At 33.0% G+C, this 26,254-nt stretch overlaps 2 protein-coding genes across 7 annotated transcripts; one reads left to right on the top strand and one right to left on the bottom strand.

Moving 5' to 3' along the window:
* Positions 1–3,052: 3,052 nt before the first annotated feature.
* Positions 3,053–18,152, top strand: LOC106057024 (calpain-B-like). 2 transcript variants are annotated; one of them, XM_056024698.1, is made up of 13 exons: positions 3,053–4,059; positions 5,547–5,792; positions 6,552–6,695; positions 7,270–7,410; positions 11,287–11,480; positions 11,682–11,850; positions 12,308–12,388; positions 12,494–12,582; positions 12,878–13,047; positions 13,858–13,974; positions 14,236–14,372; positions 16,232–16,443; positions 17,029–18,152. In XM_056024698.1, the coding sequence occupies exons 1-13, from the start codon at positions 3,166–3,168 to the stop codon at positions 17,045–17,047; spliced, it is 2,613 nt and encodes an 870-aa protein (XP_055880673.1). In that variant the 5' UTR covers positions 3,053–3,165; the 3' UTR covers positions 17,048–18,152. The 2 variants fall into 2 exon arrangements, with proteins under 2 accessions (XP_055880673.1, XP_055880674.1); XM_056024699.1 differs by having other exon boundaries at positions 3,056–3,468.
* Positions 18,153–18,353: 201 nt separating this feature from the next.
* On the bottom strand, positions 18,354–26,233 carry LOC106057022 (sesquipedalian-1-like). 5 transcript variants are annotated; one of them, XM_056024702.1, is made up of 4 exons: positions 25,501–25,688; positions 24,585–24,641; positions 22,790–22,899; positions 18,354–22,221 (listed from the first exon to the last, which is right to left on the bottom strand). In XM_056024702.1, exon 4 carries the CDS (start codon positions 22,155–22,157, stop codon positions 21,396–21,398), a length of 762 nt encoding a protein of 253 aa, XP_055880677.1. In that variant the 5' UTR covers positions 22,158–22,221; positions 22,790–22,899; positions 24,585–24,641; positions 25,501–25,688; the 3' UTR covers positions 18,354–21,395. The 5 variants fall into 5 exon arrangements, with proteins under 5 accessions (XP_055880677.1, XP_013069498.1, XP_013069497.1 ...); XM_013214044.2 differs by lacking the exons at positions 24,585–24,641; positions 25,501–25,688 and adding an exon at positions 26,188–26,233; XM_013214043.2 differs by lacking the exon at positions 24,585–24,641.
* Positions 26,234–26,254: the final 21 nt, after the last annotated feature.

Below are 26,254 nucleotides of genomic sequence, written 5' to 3'. Positions count from 1 at the left end.
AACGGCGTCTTGATCTTGGTCTGCGATCGAGTCCGACACAACGAGCCTAGTGTGTGAAGTCAGTCCTGAACTGTTGAACCCAGTGCAAGCCCGGAACGAGACGGAGAGGCCAGTGCAAGAGTTGATACGGCGGAACGGTGTTATCGGAGAGATATTTGTACAGTGTACGTGTTGCCAATTGTACAGTGTTGGCTGTTATTTATTCACATTAAACTATTACGTTACTTTGAAGCCCAGAGTTGTCAAGTTCTTTAAGTTGGTGGTGTCGTTTGGTGCCATTTGCAGCGAGCCTGGATAGGGAGATTCGTAACAATATGAAAAAGTCATGGAAATCTCCGGAAATTATTAAAAATCTTTTGAAAACTCATACAAATCTCCTGAAATATATATACAAAAATTGTCATTTTGGGGTGTTATTCAATATGGAAAATGCCAATACTACAGATGATAAATAAAAACGGCATTATGCATTAGCCGTAATTGTGTAATCTGGTGAAAGAAGCTTCTCGCGCCTCAAACTAATGAAGAATTGCTTTAGTTCAACAATTCTCGTAGATAAATTGAAACATTTGTTGATCGTTACTATTGAGCGTGATCTATGTAGGAAATAAAATTTTCATGATACACTGTATGACTTCGCTACACGCAAGGCTCGTAAAGCTCGTGGGATAACTCTATCCGCAGAAATAAAAGTGTGATCTATCCTTTACTTCTTCTTCTTGAGCGAAGAAGAGAATTATATATTTAGATGGTCTCGCCCGCACACACACACACACAATCATACACAAAATAATAAGTACTTCTTGAGACAATGCAGGTTGTTATTTTGTCTTTATTCGAAAAACTCGCATCGGAAAATATTTGAAAACTCACCTAGGCTCACATTGAAAGAGCTTTTTTTTTCTGAAGGTGACTCCGGGGATTTTGTGTGCGGAATCAGCATCATAGACCTGTGTCGTGGAGAAATCAGTTCCAGAGAAAAGTGACATATGCTCTTGATGCTGTAATTTTGATGCAGTGTCATGTGATATTTATTTCTCTGCTCAATATTTAAACTAACTATTCGACACTTCAGGTCAAGGTCAACGGGGCTTTTAGTGTAAAGTACACATAGTCTTCTTCTAGTAAAAATAAAGGTCATCATGTCAAAAGTGTGGTCATCGCGGATGTCTGTTCAGAAAAAAATTCTGACTCTTGAAGGAGGTTGGTGGTATGTGTTTTGGATTGTGTGTGTGTTTCTATGGTGATCGCGAGAAGAAATTAGCGATTGGTTGGTGGCTATGCAGTGTGGATGCTTTGTTACAGAGTACATCTTTTGCCCTATAACGCAGAGATTTTACATCACTTGATGTTTCGTACTAAAGCCATGATGAATATACTGATTTCAATATTAAATGTCTGAACGTAACCATTTGAGAAGTTATACAGCAAATATTTTCTTCCAAGCCAGTAATAGGCCAATAGTTTATGCAAAATATACATTGTAAAACGACACGACGTGAGCTGTGGTTTTTCTAGACTGTTAGGGGACTTAAGAGACTTTCTATTCTAATCGCGATGTACATTGTCATTTAGAACTTAACACAAAAATTTCATTTCGGATTGGTAATCTAAGGTACTAAATGCTTAAGTGGAAGGAATTAGTGTTTATTCTTTTTTTCTTTAGACATTAAAATGTGTCTGTGGCTTCAGTTTGGATCTTGATATGGTTTAGTTGTCCTAGGCTTCAGTTTGGATCTTGAAATGGTTTAGTTGTCCTAGACTTCAGTTGGATCTTGAAATGGTTTAGTTGTCCTAGGCTTCAGTTTGGATCTTGATATGGCTTAGTTGTCCTAGGCTTCAGTTTGGATCTTGAAATGGCTTAGTTGTCCTAGACTTCAGTTTGGATCTTGAAATGGCTTAGTTGTCCTAGACTTCAGTTGGATCTTGAAATGGCTTAGTTGTCCTAGGCTTCAGTTTGGATCTTGAAATGGCTTAGTTGTCCTAGGCTTCAGTTTGGATCTTGAAATGGCTTAGTTGTCCTAGGCTTCAGTTTGGATCTTGAAATGGCTTAGTTGTCCTAGGCTTCAGTTTGGATCTTGAAATGGCTTAGTTGTCCTAGACTTCAGTTTGGATCTTGAAATGGCTTAGTTGTCCTAGGCTTCAGTTTGGATCTTGAAATGGCTTAGTTGTCCTAGACTTCAGTTTGGATCTTGAAATGGTTTAGTTGTCCTAGGCTTCAGTTTGGATCTTGAAATGGCTTAGTTGTCCTAGGCTTCAGTTTGGATCTTGAAATGGCTTAGTTGTCCTAGGCTTCAGTTTGGATCTTGAAATGGCTTAGTTGTCCTAGGCTTCAGTTTGGATCTTGAAATGGCTTAGTTGTCCTAGGTTTCAGTTTGGATCTTGAAATGGCTTAGTTGTCCTAGACTTCAGTTTGGATCTTGAAATGGCTTAGTTGTCCTAGGCTTCAGTTTGGATCTTGAAATGGCTTAGTTGTCCTAGGCTTCAGTTTGGATCTTGAAATGGCTTAGTTGTCCTAGGCTTCAGTTTGGATCTTGAAATGGCTTAGTTGTCCTAGGCTTCAGTTTGGATCTTGAAATGGTTTAGTTGTCCTAGGCTTCAGTTAGATCTTGAAATGGCTTAGTTGTCCTAGGCTTCAGTTTGGATCTTGAAATGGCTTAGTTGTCCTAGGCTTCAGTTTGGATCTTGAAATGACTTAGTTGTCCTAGGCTTCAGTTGGATCTTGAAATGGCTTAGTTGTCCTAGGCTTCAGTTAGATCTTGAAATGGCTTAGTTGTCCTAGGCTTCAGTTTGGATCTTGAAATGACTTAGTTGTCCTAGGCTTAATGTTCAGAAAGAATAAGTTAAATTTTCGTATTTAGTCGTTTACGGCATGTGGGATAGTTAGTGATTAGAATTCCAGGACCAAGAATGTTATAGTGTAGATATGAGAATAGTTTAATTATTCTTTACTTTTGATTCTGTCATTCTTTTGTGCTCAAACTATATTGGGAGCAAATACTTGATTTTGATCTTTATGGTTTCTTAAAAACATGAATGAAACTTCCTGCGGAAGTCACAAACAAAAACAATTGATAAATATGTGCAATAGTATTCTCTTTGTAATCTGCTTTAGGTCAAATGTTTCCTCTTAATGAGGCCTACTGAAGGACTGCTATTTAAACTATGGGCTGTGGGTCCAGTCTGCACAGCCCGCAGAACTCAGACAAGAAGAATGGCACGGATTCGTCTCCGCCACAGGATGCCCCAGTGAACAGCCCAGTCAGTGTAATGAAAGACTCAGCAGAAGAGGATATAGTAACAAACGTCAAGAAAGAGAAACGAAAGAAGACTTCGGAACAAGAGGGAAATGCCGTACATCCGGGTAACGAAAAACAAACTGGAGAGAGCAGCAAGCCAGAGCGGGGGAAAGAAGAAAAGAAAGTAGAGCCACCCGGTGGTGTTAGCAATGCACAGAGTCAGCGTCCGGTGAGTAAAAAGGACTTGTACTATTGTGATCCGGCAACGGGTTGTTGCGTGTTGAGATCGAAACTGCCCCAGTCCCCAACCAACGAAGAGGCTTCTCAGACGAAGACCCATGTCAATGACCATGAACAGAAGAAGGGCCCTCGAGACGTCCAACCACTAGACTCAGCCCAACAAGCCCGCCATCTGCCACGTAAGGAACCGACTGTTCCAACCCAGGATAATGTTGCGCCAGGAAATGATGCCCGACGCCATACTTTGCCTGAAACCAACCAGCACGCCTCGCCCCAGCCAAGTCCCCTCGCCCCACACAGAGGTATATCATGTTTACCAGTGCGGCTAAAGAACGCGGCCACAGCGCAGGCCACTGCTGACAGTTTACACAGTCTACAGAGAACTCCTGGCCACGAAAACTCTATTACTGGCCCTGGAAAAGACATAAGACAAAAACAAGACATCTCTCCGGGACGGGACACTAGATTGAGACAAGACAAAATTTCAGGCCATGATACCAGAAACAGGCAAGAAACTGGGCTTAAAGAAAGTGTGTACAACAAAGACAAATCTGAATATCAAGATGTAAGGCAAAATAAGGTCAGCACAGAATCAAACCAACGGGTAAACGTATACGAATAGAGACTTGATTTTCTTCGGTCAGACAACTGTTCCCTTTCGCGCTCTCTGTTCTTTAGCCTGTCTTTAAGCTCTCTCTCTCTCTCACCCTCTCCCCCCCCCCCTCTCTCTCTCTCTCTCTCTTGTACCTCTCTTATATTCTTTCATTTCCTTTTGCCCCTTTGTCATTGCATAATATAACTCACTATTTTTTGTTACTGAGTGCATCGAGTAGCACCATAATTGTTATGCTTCACTGAAGGCGGATTTACTGCACTGCATACAATGCGTCTGTTCAGGGCCTCAACCTCAAAGGGGAGTTTGACTCCACAATATACAAACTAAAGCAAATTTCATCTTCAAACATAATTGAGACAACTGTTTGTTCTCCTCGTGTTTTTATAGTTGCTATTAGAGCATGGAATGGGTTGCCTGAGCTAGCCAGAAAAACCAGTGACTTGGCTGAATTTAAGTCATTGGTTAGGCCTAATATGCATGACTGATTGCATGACGTAATCAATACTTTAATCTATTATTAAAACAGCATTTATTTATTTATTTTGTGTATTTAGTTGGTATATAGTTTTCTATAATGTTTTTAAGATAGTTGTTTATGAAATTCCAGAGGTCATCAACTGGTTGGTTAATGTCTCTTTCTGATAAGAATGTTTGTTGAAAGTTTAATGCAGCTTGGTGTAGCCTAGTTGTGTTAGGTTGCATTTGTTCCAGACGAGTAAGATTTTTATTTTGGGTTTCATGGTTTAATAAATTAATGTTCTGGAAAAGTGTGCACATTGTCTTCTAAGTCTAGATCTAAATTGTTTATCATTGGAATATTAAAAGGTAGATCTATAGATCTATACTTTTGCTTTAACCAAGATTTTCTTTCTCGGGGAGAAGGAGGAAGTGGGCAGGGTAAAAAAATGTTTTTAAATCTAACATTTATTAATTAATTAAGAGAAAAACAATCGCTCAATAAGGGGCAAAAAGAAGGTAAGCCTATTGTCTTTTTTAAAAAAAAAGTATTTTTAAAGTTTTTCTTTTTTTATTATCTCTGGATCTAGCTGGAGCTCGGCCCTATTTTATTTATTTATATTCCTGCTAGCACTGACCTATATATGAGTTCTAATGAGATATATTTTAGTATCTTTAATGTAAACGATTTTCTCTAGTAACATGTAAACAATCGCTTTTGTTGCCAGCCCATTAATTTCTAAATCTATACAGTATACTAGATCTAGATTTATTTATCTACTCATATATAAGAGTTAATTAATTGTAGCCTATTAACATAGATGTAGATCTTGTTTTAGATTTAACAGCATGCATATTCAAAGTATTGCATTATTATAATTGACATGTATTATGATCTAGATTCTCATCTGGATCTTGAAAAATAGCGAAAAAATTAAAATGCTCCGAATAAGAAAAAGATGGGATGTTCTATTAGCTCCAATGTTTATTTCAAGGATAAACTTAGCGGAAACAAAGATAATAGGCCTATACAGCACAACCTACCACCGCCAGATATGTCAACTGGATTGCAAACAAAAATCACTGGAGACAATCACTTACACATTAAAGAGGCGGATAAAAACAAACGACAATATGATGAAAAAACAAATACAAAATATCAGTACCAAGGTGGATTTCAACGGAACAGTGAGTGCTACACAGAATCAAGTGTTTTTACTGACAAAATGTTAGGCATGTCGGTAAGAAGTTTTTTTATTACAGATCTAGCTATTAAAGTCTTCCCTTTACTTAAAATAATCTACATCATATTTTTAAAAAAAATTATGTAGTATTTTGTATCTATAATGTAAGCCTGCATGATGATTCATATTAAATTATCACTTCTTAAGAGCTGCTTAATGTTGTAAGTTCTTAACATTCATTTTAGTTTCATAAATGTTTGACTTTATAAAATATTGAAGTCTAACTATAATAGAAAACATTTTCATATATAAAATAATATCAAAATTAATAAATCTGTTGCACCAATCAAGGTTTTCAATACAATTTTCTTTTTTTAGCTTTTAAAGCATTTGATAATTATAAATCCATCTTAAATTATCTATATTATTCAAGTCTCTAAATACATCATTCAGAAAATGTACACCATTATGATATAATGTATGTGAAACATAGACTCTCCTGACACATAATAGAAAAGAGAAATTTGAATTTAGGATTAAACATATATCTAAAAAAAAAAAAGAAGTTGAATATAAACAATTATCAATATTTCAGTAGACAAGAAGAATTAATATCTCTAAGGTTCTTATTTAAAGAATATGTCTGTAACCAATCCTAAATTTTGAAAATATGTGACTTAGAGTATTGATTTTTTTTTCTCAATCAAAATAGATGCTAAGACATTGAAAGGACAGATTCAAAGTATTTCAAAATTTCATTTATCTTTATTTTCAAACAAAATTTTTTTTCTCAATTAACTTTGACTACATGACTAGTTTGATCAAGAGTTTAATGAGTTTGTCAACTCCATACCGCCTGGCTATCTTTTTGAAGACTTGGATTTTCCAGCTGATGTAAATTCTTTGTTTTTCAAGCCTGTGTTGCCTTCTGGTAATCTTATACAGTGGATGAGACCATATGTAAGTTGTAAGTCTTCTAGTATTATTATCCATACACATCTTTTTTTTTCTGGTAAAACATCTCCATATAAAATAGAATTTAAACATACTTAATTTTTCAAAATGTACTTTTTATTTAATACATCTATGCATTTGAATGTAAAAGAATTATTTAAAATAGATGCATTATCTTAAAATATTCATCACCTTGATGGCAAATTAACCACAGGTTAATAAGTTTCTAAATGTTTATATAAAAAACAACAACTAGGTTACCATCATTATTATCCATTTAATTTGAATGATTTACAAGCATTGTTATGGCTGATCTAGTCTATATTCCTTCATTTTTAATCCATTTAAAGAGAACTCAGTGAACAATATAACTTTACACAACTATAACAGAGAAAGTAACTAGTATTGTACTAACATTAATATTAGGGACATATGCAGGGTAATGCAATCTAAATACTACATTAATATTATAGGAATTAAAATAATGCACGATTCTCTTATTTAACAATGATTGATTTCAATAAAAGAAGATTGTTAGAACAGCATAAAATGTTTATCATTAGTCTTGTGGCTCATTTAGCAATTAGTGGAAGATGGAACTGTTCCTGAACTTGTCAGCTACTCAGTCAGCAGCAATGATATTATGCAAGGTATTCTGGGAGACTGCTGGTTCTTGTCATGCTGTGCTGCCATCTCTAAGAAGAAGAGATTGGTGAATAAAGTAGGTAAATAATTATGCCCATAAAGCAATGCTCGCCACTTATCTCAGTCAGCACGTGACATTAAACACACACACGTTTTTAATGGTTGCCTTTGAAAATATAAAATGAATGTTATAAGAAGAAAGGCTTTAAAAGATTTAAAATTAACTACCATAAATATAAAATCAAAGATTTTAGTCATTATAAATTTCTTATAAATAGCCTTTAAGATATTTTTATTTTAAATTTGTACCTTCATAGTGTGTAGAATCTTAGTTTTAAATTATTCCAATGACTTTCCTGCTGCTATAATTAGATTTGGATGATGATATTTTCTATTTTTGAGGCCCCAATTTTCTTTATTACTTTGAAGCTAGATAACTGATCATTAGTTTTAGATTTTATTTTCTGTCAGTTGTGCTAACTTGACTCTAACAAACTAGCTTCCTAATTAATAGCCACAATCTTCTCATTTTTTTCATACTTCATTTCAACAAAACTGAATTTAAAAATGTCAACCAAAAAAATTTATTGAAAAGTACAAAAAAAATTAAACAAGTTTTGTCTAATTGAGCATTTTTCAAACTTGGGTACAAGTACCAAATCATGACATACCAATTAGACATTAGACTACTTGAAAGAAACTCAGGTACAAATACCAAATCATCATGACAGACTGGTTAAACTAGCAGATAGAAACTCAGGTACAAATACCAAATCATCATGACAGACTGGTTACAACAGCAGATAGAAACTCAGGTACAAATACCAAATCATCATGACAGACTGGTTACAACAGCAGATAGAAACTCAGGTACAAATACCAAATCATCATGACAGACTGGTTACAACAGCAGATAGAAACTCAGGTACAAATACCAAATCATCATGACAGACTGGTTACAACAGCAGATAGAAACTCAGGTACAAATACCAAATCATCATGACAGACTAATTACAACAGCAGATAGAAACTCAGGTACAAATACCAAATCATCATGACAGACTGGTTACAACAGCAGATAGAAACTCAGGTACAAATACCAAATCATCATGACAGACTAATTACAACAGCAGATAGAAACTCAGGTACAAATACCAAATCATCATGACAGACTGGTTACAACAGCAGATAGAAACTCAGGTACAAATACCAAATCATCATGACAGACTGGTTACAACAGCAGATAGAAACTCAGGTACAAATACCAAATCATCATGACAGACTGGTTACAACAGCAGATAGAAACTCAGGTACAAATACCAAATCATCATGACAGACTGGTTACAACAGCAGATAGAAACTCAGGTACAAATACCAAATCATCATGACAGACTGGTTACAACAGCAGATAGAAACTCAGGTACAAATACCAAATCATCATGACAGACTGGTTACAACAGCAGATAGAAACTCAGGTACAAATACCAAATCATCATGACAGACTGGTTACAACAGCAGATAGAAACTCAGGTACAAATACCAAATCATCATGACAGACTGGTTACAACAGCAGATAGAAACTCAGGTACAAATACCAAATCATCATGACAGACTAATTACAACAGCAGATAGAAACTCAGGTACAAATACCAAATCATCATGACAGACTGGTTACAACAGCAGATAGAAACTCAGGTACAAATACCAAATCATCATGACAGACTAATTACAACAGCAGATAGAAACTCAGGTACAAATACCAAATCATCATGACAGACTGGTTACAACAGCAGATAGAAACTCAGGTACAAATACCAAATCATCATGACAGACTGGTTACAACAGCAGATAGAAACTCAGGTACAAATACCAAATCATCATGACAGACTGGTTACAACAGCAGATAGAAACTCAGGTACAAATACCAAATCATCATGACAGACTAATTACAACAGCAGATAGAAACTCAGGTACAAATACCAAATCATCATGACAGACTGGTTACAACAGCAGATAGAAACTCAGGTACAAATACCAAATCATCATGACAGACTAATTACAACAGCAGATAGAAACTCAGGTACAAATACCAAATCATCATGACAGACTGGTTACAACAGCAGATAGAAACTCAGGTACAAATACCAAATCATCATGACAGACTGGTTACAACAGCAGATAGAAACTCAGGTACAAATACCAAATCATCATGACAGACTGGTTACAACAGCAGATAGAAACTCAGGTACAAATACCAAATCATCATGACAGACTGGTTACAACAGCAGATAGAAACTCAGGTACAAATACCAAATCATCATGACAGACTGGTTACAACAGCAGATAGAAACTCAGGTACAAATACCAAATCATCATGACAGACTGGTTACAACAGCAGATAGAAACTCAGGTACAAATACCAAATCATCATGACAGACTGGTTACAACAGCAGATAGAAACTCAGGTACAAATACCAAATCATCATGACAGACTGGTTACAACAGCAGATAGAAACTCAGGTACAAATACCAAATCATCATGACAGCCTGGTTACAACAGCAGATAGAAACTCAGGTACAAATACCAAATCATCATGACAGACTAATTACAACAGCAGATAGAAACTCAGGTACAAATACCAAATCATCATGACAGACTGGTTACAACAGCAGATAGAAACTCAGGTACAAATACCAAATCATCATGACAGACTGGTTACAACAGCAGATAGAAACTCAGGTACAAATACCAAATCATCATGACAGACTGGTTACAACAGCAGATAGAAACTCAGGTACAAATACCAAATCATCATGACAGACTGGTTACAACAGCAGATAGAAACTCAGGTAGTGATAAAGAATAAAGGTGTGATAAATAATGAAACTGATTCTGGGTTTCTGATGCTTTCTTGAATTCATAAACAGTTATTGTTAAGAAATAAACAATAAGAGCAAAGAGAGGGAAAGGAAAAGAATACATTTTATTTTCTTATTAGAGAGGAGTGTTGACAGAATTCAATTGAAATGTTCAGTTCAATGCCTAATGAACATCAAGGATACAAAGTTGTACAGCATTACTTTTTTTGTTCTAAGTCAATATAAAACTTGGGATTAGTGAAATAACTCAGTACAATATGGTGTTTAAAAAGTTTACTAATTAAGAAAAAAAGTTTTTTCCTTTCAAGTAATTCACATTTCTATGAATTAGTTAGAAATGATCTTTAGTCTATTGATTTAAAAAAAAAAACATTTTGAAGCTATGTGCTGAAATAAAATTAATAATGAAACATAAAACAGCAGTACTAGAAGACCATAAAATAAGAGAAATAGTCAAGGAAATTGAAACAAAGTAAATGACAACATTGCTCATGGCATGAATCTGGCAGGGAAAAATTGAAACTTGTTAAAGCTATGTGACCAAAGAGATTCCCAATAAGAAATCTTTCCATCAGTAGTTATGTGACCAGTGATATTTACATTTAGACAACTTTCAATCAGTACTAAGTTCTGTAACCAGAGAGATTTACATTAAGAAATCTTTCAATCCTGGTTATTTGCCTGATAAACCAACCAGTTTCACATAGCACATGTTATTTAGTAGGTTACTGCTACAATGCTAAGTACTGTTGTTGAGTCAAGGGTTCAGGGTTTGTGCCCTTGTTGAGGCTTCTCTATTTTTTTTAGTATTTTTCTATCCCATTGCTGCTAATCATATTTAAGATATATTTTACACACTTCAGATTCATTCAATGAGTTGCCAGGATGTTCCCCTAGAATATTAAAACTGTCACTATATTTTATCATGAGTAGACATGCTATACACATCCAGAATGCTTTTTTTTTTCTGGATGATGACAGTAATGTTCAAAGTTTTTCTAATGTTTCACATTTCTTATATCTAAATTTGATCATATTTTATATTTAACAAGATGTATTGTTCATATGTTAGGTTGTTCCTAAAAATCAAGTTCTTTATGGGCCATCATATCGTGGTGTTGTACGCTTTCGTTTTTGGAGATTTGGTAACTGGATACAGGTGTTGATAGATGATCGGCTGCCAGTTGTCAATGGAAAGTTAATCTATGGGCGTTGTACTAGTCCCACAGAGTTTTGGGTGGCTCTCATTGAAAAAGCTTATGCAAAGTAGGTTATTGGTCAAATAATGGATCATATTTTTTTTTCATACAAAGTAAATTGGATAGTAATAAAGTTTTTAAAATTTTATATGAATTATTTTTTAGCTGTTCTGTTGCTAAATGTTCTAACATTTTAAAATATATTTTTAGTAACAGTATGATTAAAAATTTGAGGTTAATCTACCTGTTTCTCTTTGCCCTTGACAAGGCTTCATGGCTGTTATGAAGCATTGGGTGGAGGTATCACTAAGGATGCTTTTGTTGACCTGACTGGTGGAGTAGCTGAAAGATATGAGCTAAATGAATACAGCCCAATGATTTATAAACTGATTTACAGGGCAAACAAGGCTGGAGGGTTTGTGGCTTGTTCAAGAAAGGTAAAAGTTTAAAGTTATTGTTTTATTATGTTTACTAAAGGATTGTGTTATATGTACAACTCTTAATTACTTATTGTTTATTTTTTTCAATGACACAAACATACACAATTGATTAATGAATTAGTAATGCACTGTAGAAACTCCAATATATATTTACCGCTTTAATGAAATGCCTTTAAACACATATACACTAATAATATATATTCAATACTCCTTCATAAATCCACAATAATAAATGAGTTTTCACTTTAAATACAAAACACAAGAATAATATCAATAAGATTCAACTGAACTCACTTTTCTACTGCTATTGACTAAGCAAATCTATTCTTTTTTTTTTGTCTTTTCCAGAATCTTTCTCTTGTTTTCTAGAACTGACATCAGGGACTTTTTTAACTTGACCTCAATATCTGATTGGTTCATTATTTATTAACTCTCATTTTTACCTTTCCAACAGGGAGACTGGAGATTGTCCAATGTAGCTGATGCCAATGGTCTTGTCCCTGGCCATGCATATACCATCACTGATGCTGTTATGGTAACATTATTTGTTTCTCACAACAAAATCAGATATTATCTTTTTTTTAATATTAATAATACATCCAATGTAATTAGAAATGAGCCTGTTCTGTTTCTATTGCAGCTTGCTCACAAAATGGGATATGAAAAACTTTTGTGTATTAAGAATCCATGGGGGGATGGCACAAAGTGGAAAGGTTCTTGGAATGAAAAGTAATCATTTTGTATAGTTTGTTTTGTAAATCAAGACTTTGATCTTTTTTACTGAAGTTTTATCAAAGTGATTGACATTCTCTTATCAATTTTTTTTCCTAGTTTTAATAAAAAAAATAAATGACACAAATTTGAAAATAGGCATTACAGTACTAGATTCAGCATTACATCCTTTATAAATAGAATAGCAATTATAGTAATTTTCTTTATATAAATATTTTAAAGAAAAAAAACAACACTTAATTTATTTAAATAGCAATATAGAACAAAATTTCTTTGTAATCCTGAAAACTAGGGATGCCAACTGGCAGTGGGTGGAGGAAGACTTAAGAGAAAGAATGCTGAACTTAAGAGAGATAGGGGAGTTCTGGATGTCTTACCGTGACTTTCTCCGCCAGTTTGGAGAAGTAACTATTTGTCACTTGACTCCAGATCTTGATGGTGATGGAGAACCAGATGAAATTGGTGAGTTAATGCAAAACTAACATTTTATTTGGTTTCAAAGATAAAATTCAAAACTAATTGAGAGATTTTCATATCTCTTACATTTTTTGTTTAAGTCTTCTTCATATAACAAATAGTGGATTTCTTCATATAACAAATAGTGGACTTCTTCATACAACAAATAGTGGACTTCTTCATATAACAAATAGTGGACTTCTTCATAGAACAAATAGTGGACTTCTTCATAGAACAAATAGTGGACTTCTTCATAGAACAAATAGTGGACTTCTTCATAGAACAAATAGTGGACTTCTTCATACAACAAATAGTGGACTTCTTCATACAACAAATAGTGGACTTCTTCATATAACAAATAGTGGACTTCTTCATAGAACAAACAGTGGACTTCTTCATACAATAAATAGTGGACTTCTTCATACAACAAATAGTGGACTTCTTCATACAACAAATAGTGGACTTCTTCATCTAACAAATAATGGACTTCTTCATATAACAAATAGTGGACTTCTTCATACAACAAATAGTGGACTTCTTCATACAACAAATAGTGGACTTCTTCATACAACAAATAGTGGACTTCTTCATCTAACAAATAATGGACTTCTTCATATAACAAATAGTGGACTTCTTCATATAACAAATAATGGACTTCTTCAGAAAAAAAATATTTCTATGAAATATTTGATGTTTACATTCATATATTTAAGATTGTTTACAAATGTATAGTGCACAATGTTTGTTGACATATTTTCATGTTTTCAATTCATTACGACCTTTAATGTGTTTCAAAAATGTTTATTATTTTTCGAGGTCACATGGAGATAATTAAAGGTGAATGGGTTCTGGGTAAAACTGCTGGTGGATCAAGGAATAATTTGGTCAAGTTTATTACAAATGACCAGTATCTTCTAACTATACTTGAATCTGGTGAGTGACTATCTCTTCTGTAAAAGGTTTGTTCCTTTCATATTTAAATATTAATTTATGGAAATTTCATTTGCACAAATCTTTCATTCAACATGATGGGTTAAATGTTTAAATATTTTTTTTTACTTTATTCTATTTGTATTCATTAGCAACTTAACTCATCAATCTTGAAGAAATGTCAAAGTAATAATGTAATATTTCAAATGACTTGTAAAGAAGTGATGCTTTGAATTCAAGTAGAGATGTAATTCTGCTCCACAGATAGTTTTAACATAGAAGTGGATGATGCAGAGAGTGAAGGCAAATGTAACATAGTCATTGCACTCATGCAAGAACACAGACAAACATCACATAATGTCAAAGTTTCTAGCTACCAAATTGGATTTTTTATTTATGAAGTAACTTTTTTTTTCAAAAAAACTGTATTGAATTATAAATTTGGGAATATAATAGTTTAGTGGGAAATCTTCTGAATTGTTGAGTTTTATTTCAAAACCTAGTAAACTCTTTAGAAATAGTGCATGGCAATATCATAGACCATTATAATTAAAAGCAGCAGTAAAGAAAATTACCTGACAGTTTTTTTTTTTTTGTTGTTTCCCTTACTGTTATTGGATTACACTAATAAAATTCATGTTATCATTGACTCACAATACTAAGTAATTACATGAGGCACAGTGGCCTAGGTAGGGAATTGCCATCATTTGGGGGCCCGATTGGATTGACCTCTTTGACATTTAACATGATGACATGAGATAATGGTGTAATATCTAATATTTAATGTAAAAAAAAATTGTTAACACTCATCTCAGGCCCCCCTTCCTCATGCCTAGGGGGATTTTCAAATTCTTTCCCCCCCCCCCCCAGCTACGCCTCTGATGAGACATCAACAATAGAATACCAGTTCATTTTGTCTTGGGCTACACACACGCCTCTGATGAGACATCAACAATAGAATACCAGTTCATTTTGTCTTGGGCTACACACACGCCTCTGATGAGACATCAACAATAGAATACCAGTTCATTTTGTCTTGGGCTACACACACGCCTCTGATGAGACATCAACAATAGAATACCAGTTCATTTTGTCTTGGGCTACACACACGCCTCTGATGAGACATCAACAATAGAATACCAGTTCATTTTGTCTTGGGCTACACACACGCCTCTGATGAGACATCAACAATAGAATACCAGTTCATTTTGTCTTGGGCTACACACACGCCTCTGATGAGACATCAACAATAGAATACCAGTTCATTTTGTCTTGGGCTACACACACGCCTCTGATGAGACATCAACAATAGAATACCAGTTCATTTTGTCTTGGGCTACACACACGCCTCTGATGAGACATCAACAATAGAATACCAGTTCATTTTGTCTTGGGCTACACACACGCCTCTAATGAGACATCAACAATAGAATACCAGTTCATTTTGTCTTGGGCTACACACACGCCTCTGATGAGACATCAACAATAGAATACCAGTTCATTTTGTCTTGGGCTACACACACGCCTCTGATGAGACATCAACAATAGAATACCAGTTCATTTTGTCTTGGGCTACACACACGCCTCTGATGAGACATCAACAATAGAATACCAGTTCATTTTGTCTTGGGCTACACACACGCCTCTGATGAGACATCAACAATAGAATACCAGTTCATTTTGTCTTGGGCTACACACACGCCTCTGATGAGACATCAACAATAGAATACCAGTTCATTTTGTCTTGGGCTACACACACGCCGAGTTCTGAAACTTTTGACTTTAAAACTACAGGCAGTGTTCAAATGTTTTAACTTCCTATTTAATTGCTTTTCTGGGTGTCTGAAGATTTAATTAAAGAAGAACCTAAACACTTATTTCTCCACTCATCATAAAGATTATTTTCTCTAAATTTGTTTTTCATTTGTATAGCAGAATTTTCTTTTGTTTATAGAGAGAAATTCATTAGAAGAGTGGTGGATATGGATATGCTTATACAATTAATGATAATTATGTGTCTTTTTTTTTCTAATTTAAAAGAAGATTTGAGTCAAGTTTTGAAATAATACTCTTAAACTGGGTGGTCAATGGATAGTTTCTAAACTAAAAGGAAGACAATGTATTCTTGAATTTCTGCATCACATAGCATGAACCTTAAAATTCAATAGTAAAAATGTGATTTTAATTAAAGGTAAAACCTATTCTCAGAAACACCCATACACAGACAGTTATGTAAAACTCTTTCTTAATATGTTTCTAGTCTTCAGAAAGAATTTACAAGCTGCCTCTTCAGTTCTTTCGGTACAATCCAGATTTCGCCAAAACAAATACTTTCATAAACTACAGAGAGGTCAGCGGACGGTTTGAGCTTTACCCTGGTCACTATGTCATAATACCAACAACATTTCTGGAGGACTGCCCTGCTCACTTCATGCTAAGGGTCTTCGGAGAAAAAAAATTTCTTTTAAGAGGGTGTGTGCCTTACTATTTTAGGCTTGTTGTTTTATCCATGTGCATTCTTCTTGAATCTTTTTAGACATTTTTTTTTTTTTTATTGTTGTACAAATATATAGTTTAGCACCAACTAAAAAGTGTACAAACTTAACTGACATCATAGGAAAGTTCAACATTGATTTAATGCAAGTCTCAACATCAAGATGTGTAAATACCATTTCCTATTCAAAAGATATTTCTTCCCACTAAAACATTCATTGAAAGGTGGCTGGTAAAACTCTGAGGGTTATTTATTTATTGATCAGATGATGACTAACCACCAAAGTCAATTTTCTTTTAGTAAGTTCTTAGCAACTACGAGTTAGAAAGGCTTTTTTTTTCTTGCTGCATTGCCCAGCCATAGATGTTCAAGAGCATCAGTACTTTAAAATAAAGCTTATTATAAGTTTACAAACTCTGAGCTCATTGTACAGAAAAGAATTGAGTCTCACTTGTTTGTTTTAATAGTAGAATTCACTTTTAAGAGGAAAGTTTTTTTTTAAATTCACCTAATTATTGTTACACTTGGTTACTCTGTAATAATTCAGGAAGGTTTTGTTTCAGGCCTCTACTAAATAGATAAGAAAAGATATGTTCACTACTACAGACATGTCCACATCTTAGAGAGACATTTTGAGAGAATTAATGAATTTATTCTTCTACCAAGGACAGATGACAAAAAATGTGTAGGAAATAAACAACACAAGGCTCATTTTTGGACTCACAAATTGGTTTGATATGCTCATAATGATGTGACAAAGTACTTCAGCTTATTGGGGTTTGAAATAGAACAATTTTATTTTCATGTTGAACTATTGTTGCCAGAACATTTTTTTGTTTTACATGAGTCAAATAAGTAAATCACTTTAAGATCATTACATTGTATAACCTAACTTTGCATGCAGTTAGGTTTACAAATAATTTTGTTAATTTTTTTGTAAAAATATGAATCAAAAATACTACTTGTATATGGGTGAACTTCAAAAAGATATTCAAGACCAATAAGCTTAGTATTCAGTACCAATAGGCTAAGTCTTCAGGACCAGTAAGCTGAGAGTAGATGGATTATCTGCACATCGCTGACATGTACAAGTAGAGTTGTTTATATCCTCTTATCACCTTTTCCTATTTTATAAGAGATAAGGTTTTGGGATAAAGTTGTTGAATGGAAGCCATCTTGCTGTGAACCCAATTCTTAAATTCTAACCCAGGGATATTTTCTTGGGAGTGACAGTATTCCTTAGTAAATTAAGCACAGGTGTTTCTTAGCCTGTGTCAAATGAAGAATGGTTTCTCATGTCCTAAATTAAACTGTTCTCTCCCCATCTGATGAACCAAACTTCACACTACTAATGACCTAGAAGAATGAACCTGTTATATTTAAATTTTCAAATGCCTAATAACTCTCAGAACAATGAGAAACTCATCATTCCAATGTTCACTTTGGATCATAGTGATTTGTATATTGTGATATTTCATTCTCTTCTCATTACTGGATAATGTTATGTAATCAGTTCATTCAATAAGACAAAGTGAATGGACTACAATGTAAAGATACTGTTCAAATAGTTTTGTAAACATTCCCTCCAATATCTATGTGTGCTATGCACATTTGTATTAAATTTTAGTTTTTATAAAATAAAGTCTTATTAATGCATGTGTATGTTGAATAAAATAAGCTCAAACTATTTCTCTAGTTCATTCAATTTGTATGTATGTATATATGTATGTATGTATGTATGTATGTATGTATGTATGTATGTATACATTAGATTGTGCTGAAATCCTTTTTCACCTTTTAATATTGATGTACATTTCTAAAAACTTGTTTTGTAATGGCAGGAAAAAATCAACAGCACAAATTGTGAGATTGAAAACAAAAATGTGTATTATTTGGACTCACACTGGATTTTTATTGCATCACTTCAATGTGTTAATATCATTCAGTTTACAAATCACATTTTTAATTAGCAGTACTTTGGAAAACATTGGAACATTTGTTTTGGACTTGAGAACAAGAACTACATTGTATGCAAATATTAAGATTACACAAATGTGTCTATTTATAGAATGATGACTACTTCTACACATTTGAATGTATATCTGTTGCATTGTATTCTATGCAAAGTTACTGTCAGGGGAAGTGGAAGGTGCAGCTCAAAAAAATGATCAAGTCAAAAACTATGGTGTAAATATCTGTCAATTAAGGCAATAGGTTAAAGAAAAACATTCAATGACATGTATAACAAATATCATTTAGTACAGAGGTGGCTATGATGCAAATGAACCAACTTTTAAGGTTTCATATAAAAAAAAAAGGATGGTGCGGTGGCTGAGCGGTAAATCCTGGTGAAGACTGATTTAGTCCACCAAGTTCTAATGGGTACATGACATCAGTTGGGGAAAGTGCTGGCCACATGACACACTTGTTAAAAAATATTAACCATAGGCCACAGAAACAGATGACCTCTACATTCACAAGGTCTTAAATGGGAACTTGACTTTTTAAGAAACAAAAATCAAATTTCAAACATTATTTAGACTATTTAAACATATTTATCAATCTATGAAGCTCTTTAGTAAATTTAAAAAAGGTATAACTAGACAAAAAATTTTAATTAAAAGACCTTTTTCTTTACAATGTTTCTAGTACAGAAAATGTTGAATGTTATGTCACTCATCAAACCAATGAAAACACATATTGTAGTAAAATTATTAACCCAAATGAATAATAATAATTCAACATTACACAAAACTTCTGTTTTTATTTGTAGGACTTTCAAATGTTAAGATTTTATCTTTAAGCACAACATATGTCTGTTTGACAGGAACAGGAATTTGAATTAAAAAATCCAGTTAAAAGAATTTCTTTTTACTAAATTTACTAAAACATAGCAGCTACCATACTTTTACTGTTTGATAGGTGAATAGTAAGTTTTCTTTCAAGCTGTTCTAATGTCAGCCCTTTAATCTTTTTGTTTGAACTTATCATTTATTGCTAGAGAGACAGCAGTTGGTACTAACTGAAATGGCTCTTTCTATAAAACAAATCAAATGGCAGAAGTGCAGATAAAGTAAATTGGTAGATAAAGATATGCAAGAATGAATGACTAATTTAAAAAATAGAATCACTAGTCACACATGAGTTTATAATCCTTAAAAAGCTCGAGTTACTATCACATATCAAAATAGTTAAAGCTAAAACAGCTAAATTATTTCATCCATAATACAGTAATTAAATCAATCATGTTATAGCTACATAAAAGTGTATTTAGAAAAAAGACAAAACTATTTTACTTTGTAGACCATATTAAAATTATTTTTGCATTATTAATTTATAAAAAAAAATTGTTTACATATAAAATGGATAAAAACATGAAGGATTAACAAAATATAATTATCTTTAGGATGCTTTCAAATATTTCTAATACAAATCATTATCAGAAACTGCATTAAAAATTTAGCAAGGCATCCATATTAAAAATTTTAGAAAATAATTATTTGCATTAAATTTCAATGGAGTATGTTTTTAAGTTGTTCATAATTTTGTTGTTGTTGTTCCATTTTAAAAAAAAAATGAATTTGTATGATAACACTTTTTAAACATTATTAACACATCAAACATTCTATTATTTTACATAAGCCTGTGGGTGAATTCCGACTAGACAATTAGTACATAAAAAAGTATTACATAAATTATTGTTAAAAACAAATATAAAAATCAACGCTTAGATCTAGTACATTCAAAATTAATTATGCATTTTTCTTAGACAAAAAAGAAAATCATAGAAAAAAAATGTATTCAATGAAATAAAACTAGTAACAAATTACAATGTGTAACTTAACTAATAAATAGCTTTGAAGATCAAAGACACATAATACCAGTGAATGTGTACAGTGCATTGACAATGTGGCAGATCTATTTACCATGTATTTCTGTCTTTTACATAGCTACTACACCGACAAAGAGAACTCCTAGAAGCCAGCTTTTGACAGAGACAGCTGAGGAACTCTGACAAAAGATGTAGTACATACATATGGGATGCAAAGGAAAGTGACAAACAGGTGTAAGTGACTCCCTAGCACACATTGACTTCAAATGTATTAGATGGGAAAAAATATGCACAGCATAGCTGAACTGTTTCTAAGTGTTCAAACTCAAAGAATATGCTTTACTTTTACTATTATGGCAGTTCTAGTATGCTGCTTCCTTGAATCAAAGTACAACTTGTGCACATTTTTTCTTTTTGGTCTAATTCAAAAATATTATAAAAACACATACACAATCAGACAGCATTAGTAGGCTATAATATTTTAATATTACTATAATTGCAAGTAGAATCAAAATTGTATAAAAGATAATTGAATACTGGCTAGTTGGAGTATATTTATTTAAGAACTACAATATAAACAGAAAAATACTGGTGTCTTATGTGTAGAAATCTGGCAAGGTTGTCTAGCTAACATTCATTTATAGACACACACACTCAAAACAGTTTTTAAAAAAGTGTATATAATTTTAGTAGCTTAGGCTATTTCTACGTTACATAGACTGTACAAGAACATTTGACTCAGTAGCAAATAGGTGGATAATAGAAGAATCCCTTCAATATGTTCAATGTTCGGCTATCTTGAATGTTACATGAAAAAAGCTACAGTTGATCCACAATCAAACGCTGACAATATAGAAATAGAAATCATTAAGGTAATGTTTGCAAATGTACAAATCATTAAAATGTTGCATGAGCTTCAAAATAAGCTCAAAGAATATTATAACTAGAACAAGTTCCTTAAATTGGAAAGTTGTTCTAAATACATACAAAGACATGTAATAAAACCATCCCTGTTGTATCACTCAATACATTTAGTCAATAAATAATTCTAGCACAGTTTAGTATGCTATTCTCTTCACCATGAGCTCCTGGCTAACATCACAAATTCTCTTCACTATCAGGTATATTATTTTGAAAATCTTCAATCTGATGTTTCACATACTCATGCATTTCTGGAAAAGTGTTTACACCAAGCAAAGACCATGTCACTATCTCTACTGTTGAGACAGTTGATACTGACACTAGATGAAAGGCATCACCTGGGCCATACTCTCCACTGAAGTCCACATTATTGAAAGGATTCACTCTGTGTTTGCTGCTCATGGGCAAAGAGACTCGTTTCTGAACTGAATTTTTAGTTTTAGTTTCCACACATGATAATGACCTGCCATCTGGATGGTACATGCTATCCAAAATTTTGCTATCCCTATCTGCACTGTGGATGATGCTGGCTTCAGAGCTAGAAGTAGCTTCCTCAAGCTTGTTCTGAAGCTCTGAAACCATCAGCTTGATGTACTCATAGCCAGCACATGATAAGGCTTTCATCCAAGACTCCATGGACTCCTGAGAGTTAGCACTGAGAAAATAACAACGTGAGCCAGAACCCATAAAATTGATCATAAATGTGAAAGTGTCAGTATCTTCTGCCAACTCTATTGTATGACCTTCAAGAATAATAACCCCAAGAGGTTCCCTGTCTCCTTTGTGTTCATAGTAAAACAACAAGTTCCCTTTCAGGATAAACCATCTCTTCTGAAAACCTTTATTCAGTTCTCCTTTCTTCAATAAGTAACCCTCTTTATCAGCTGGTGATCCAGATTTGGCAAAATGTGAAAGGCCTTTTTCATTTAATATCTTCATTTTGGACTTTAAAATTTCCAATGTCTATTTTCTGAATCAAGTTACTAATGGTCCATCTTTGTGTCTGTAAAAAAAAAGAAAATGTATCTTATAATACTAATGGAAATTTTAAAAAAGGGTATTAAGAAGTGAATTTTAAAAAGTTCCAATCAAGCAAGATTAATTCAATCTTATATAATTCAGACGTTACTTAAAAAAAGAAGAAGATTATGTCCTATGTGTCATGCATATTAACCAATGACCTAAATTCTGCTAAGTCACTGGTTTTCCAGGCTAGCTCAGGCAACCCATTCCATGCTCTAATAGCACTAGGGAAGAAGGAGCATTTGTACACTTTGTCCTAGCATATGGAACGAGGAATGTGCCTTTATCTTTGTGTCTTTCTAAGTATTTTATTAGATTCTGTTATTGTATTTGAAGATTATGGTTCAGTGTTTTTATTGTTTTCTATGCTATCACCTGTAAATAAACTGACTTTTGTTCCTGAAATAATGCAATTTGGTAAATCATTTATGTAAATTAAAAATAGTAATGGAGCAACTAGGTCTAGTCTAGTACTTAGATCTAGATGAGTAGATAGAGCTATATAAATATATATATAAATTATCTATATAGATGTAGTATTGGGTTACCAGACGTCCGGCAGAAGGAGGCCACGTCCTCCATTTTGGGGTCTTGTCCTCCGTCGTCTGTCTGGCATTAGCCTAAAGTGCAAAAATGTAAGGCTTTTCACTGTTGTTTACTGCAATGGAAAATAAATATTTGATATCTTCTACTTTAAATATTAAGACTTTCTTACCATAGAAAGATGAAAAGATATATAAAGCTTTACATCATGAGTGGCAAGGTAAATGCATGTGAAAATCACATGACAAGAATGAGTGTCTATTTCTGAGATACTCTCTCGAACAAGTCTTCCCAGCATCTTTACAATCTTCAAATAATGCCACTTGTGCTGGCTTTGTCATGTCATCCGAATGGAGGACAATCATATCCTGAAAGTCACCCTTTAAGGGAGGGGTTCTCAAACTGTGGGTCGGACCACTTTGGGGGGTCGACTGATGATTAGCCAGGGGTCGTCTAAGGCCAATAAAAGTATAAATGTTTTTCCATGGAAAGTTACAATTTTATTATAGTCATTCGAGGAAAGATATTGCAGATGAATCAATCTTCGAACATTTTAATTATTGCTGCATAAATATTTTAATAGTTTAAATTAATGTAAATTAGTGCAGAACATAACGTGATGCCTTTTCAGAATCATAGAGATATTGTTTCTATGATGATGTCCTGAAATTATTGAAAAGCTGTTTCGTTTATAATTAATAAATGGCATCGTTTAATAGTCCATGTTATTGAAGGTGATAGATCTATTTTCATTAAAGAGAACACTGGAATAAACCATTAACATGGATTTCAATCAAAAGAACATTATAAAGAAAACAAATTATAATTTCTACTTTTTTACGGTATGGTTTAACTTCAATAATTTAAGCAGGAATTCAAAAACCCCAAAGTGTCATTTGTAACAAATTGCGACAAGCTGAATCTATGAAACAAAAAAAAAACTATTTATAACATTATTTTGATAGAAAACATCTGAGCTTTGCCAGAAGGTTATCCAGTAATTTAGATGTAAAGTTAGGGTAAAGAAATGATGATGATTTTAAAGATGAGTTTCTCTTTTGCAATGTTACTAGAACTGCATGTGATGTATAAAAGAAATTAGGTTCATTTTTAGAAAAGTAAAATATCTCTTTGAAAAATATTTGTGGTGTCTGCTCAGCTGGTACTTCAAGTTTGCTATTAGATCTAGACTTATGTTAAGTATGTTGGTCTGAATTTCAATGTTTGGTACTGAATGAGTCTCCAAATGTCATGGGAACTCAACAAATATAATAATATAAACAAATCACAAGAATTACAAGAAGCAATGAAAAACATCAATGCAAGGATCGAATGTAGCATGCTTCGATTTGTTTGAAAAAAATCCTCATCTAGATCTGAATCTGTACTATTCAATTCTAGATCTATACTGTCTATAGAGTATAGTATAATTATAAGTTTTAAGTAAATATAGAATCTAGTCTAGTCTCTAATCTACTATCTACTTCAAGTAGACATGTCCTAGATCTAGCTAGATTAGACTAATTTAGAGTATAGAATGAGTCTAGATTATAGTTATATATCTAATCTAGATAGATCTATTCTAGATGATAGTTGATAGTAGATGATAGAATAAAAACTGATAGATATACAATGTAATTTTAACAATTAGATCTAGATATAATCTAGATCTACAACTACATATGACACAACGTAGGACTAGGAGTTTTAGTGAAAGTTAGTGTTTTAGTCTACTCTAGTCCTAGAATGAGAGCCTACTCTAACTAGATAAACCAGTAACTAACTAAAAATGCAAAATACCTAGATGTTATAATTTAATAAATGAAAAACTGTCATGGAATCGCCATATCGATGAAGCTATAAAAAAAAATCAAACAAGAAAGCATTTTTAAAGGATTTATTAAAAGAAACAACAAACGAATATTCACATTTGACTAGAGTAACACCTTTAGTTAATCACTAAATTTAGAAAGCCTTCAGGATAGAAGACTCAAAAGTAAAGTATCAATTATACAAAAAACACTGAACCATAATCTTAAAAATACAATAACAAAATTTAATAAAATACTCAGAAAGACACAAAGATAAAGGCACATTCCTCATCCCATATGCTAGGACAAATTTTTACAAATACTCCTTCTTCCCTAGTGCTATTAGAGCATGGAATACGTAGTCATCTTTTTTGAAGTAACATCTGTAATACAGATTCTGTATTATAATTTATATAATATAAGAGTAATTTTTAATTATCTAGATCTAGATTCTATATAATCTAGATCTTGTCATTTTTTCTGGTCTTATTCTAAATATCTTCATATATCTTTCACTAGTTAAAGACTATAGTCTATAGTATAGAAATAATAAAATAATAGATCTAGATTCTAGATCTAAACTAATACTAGTAATAGTACTACTAATAGATATCTATCTAAAATCTAAACTTAATCTAAAGTATCTCTACTCATCTACTGACCTAGTCACTATCTCTGCAGTGTATATACTAGTAACTAGTGTTAAGTGTAGTACTATCACTATCCTATAGTCAGTATAGACTATAGACCAGTATAGTAGTAGGTAAGTAGTACTAGATCTAGAATCTAGCTAGTACTAGTCTTTTACTAGTAACTAGAATCTAGTAGTAGATCTAGTAGTACTAGACCTAGTAGTAGTAGTTTAACAAGTTACAAGTCTAAGTCTAAGTAGTGAATATACTCACTGAGTGACCGTATTATAATTATATACTCAGTCTGAGTTGAGTATCATCTAGATCTATTAATTATTGAATTTATTCTATACTGACTATACTGTTACTACTACTGTTAGTGTTACTCAAGTTACTGTAGTCAGTGTAGTGTAGGAGTGTAGGCCTACGCCGTAGGCTACGGCCCTACTTACTGTAACTATCTAACTTAGTAACTAGTCTATACTAATAGACTAATAGTATTATACTAGTAATATACTAATAGTATTACTATAGTCTATACTCAATTACCTATACTGGCTATACTAGTATACTCTATAAGTCTATACTAGTATTATAGTATACTCATTACTTATTACACTATCCTTCTATTGGATTGGTCTATTACTAACTAGTTACTAGATCTATCTTAGTATCTAGTAACTATAAATTATACTATAATAACTATTACTAGATATCTAGTATTACTATTTCTTAGTTGTCTAGTATTAACTTTATTAACTATTTATTAAAGATCTAGAAGAGACTATAGTAGATCTAGATTTATCTAGACTCTAGATCTAGAGTCAAGAAAGTCAAGATATAGATATAGATCTATATAGATATCAAATGAATCTAATGATAAATGAATGATCTAAAATTCTAATTTAGAATCATTAGGCTTAGGCCCTAGGCCCTAGTCACTAGGGGTGTTTCCCTTACCCTCATAAAATATGTAGGCAAGCAAAAACAAATCATTGGATAAAATAAAAAATGTTACTGGATAAAT

This window comes from Biomphalaria glabrata, chromosome 3 (assembly GCF_947242115.1).
Source record: "Biomphalaria glabrata chromosome 3, xgBioGlab47.1, whole genome shotgun sequence".
NCBI classification, from domain to species: Eukaryota; Metazoa; Mollusca; class Gastropoda; family Planorbidae; genus Biomphalaria; species Biomphalaria glabrata.
Note: the sequence above shows the minus strand (reverse complement) of the source record. Positions and strands in the feature narration are given on the sequence as shown.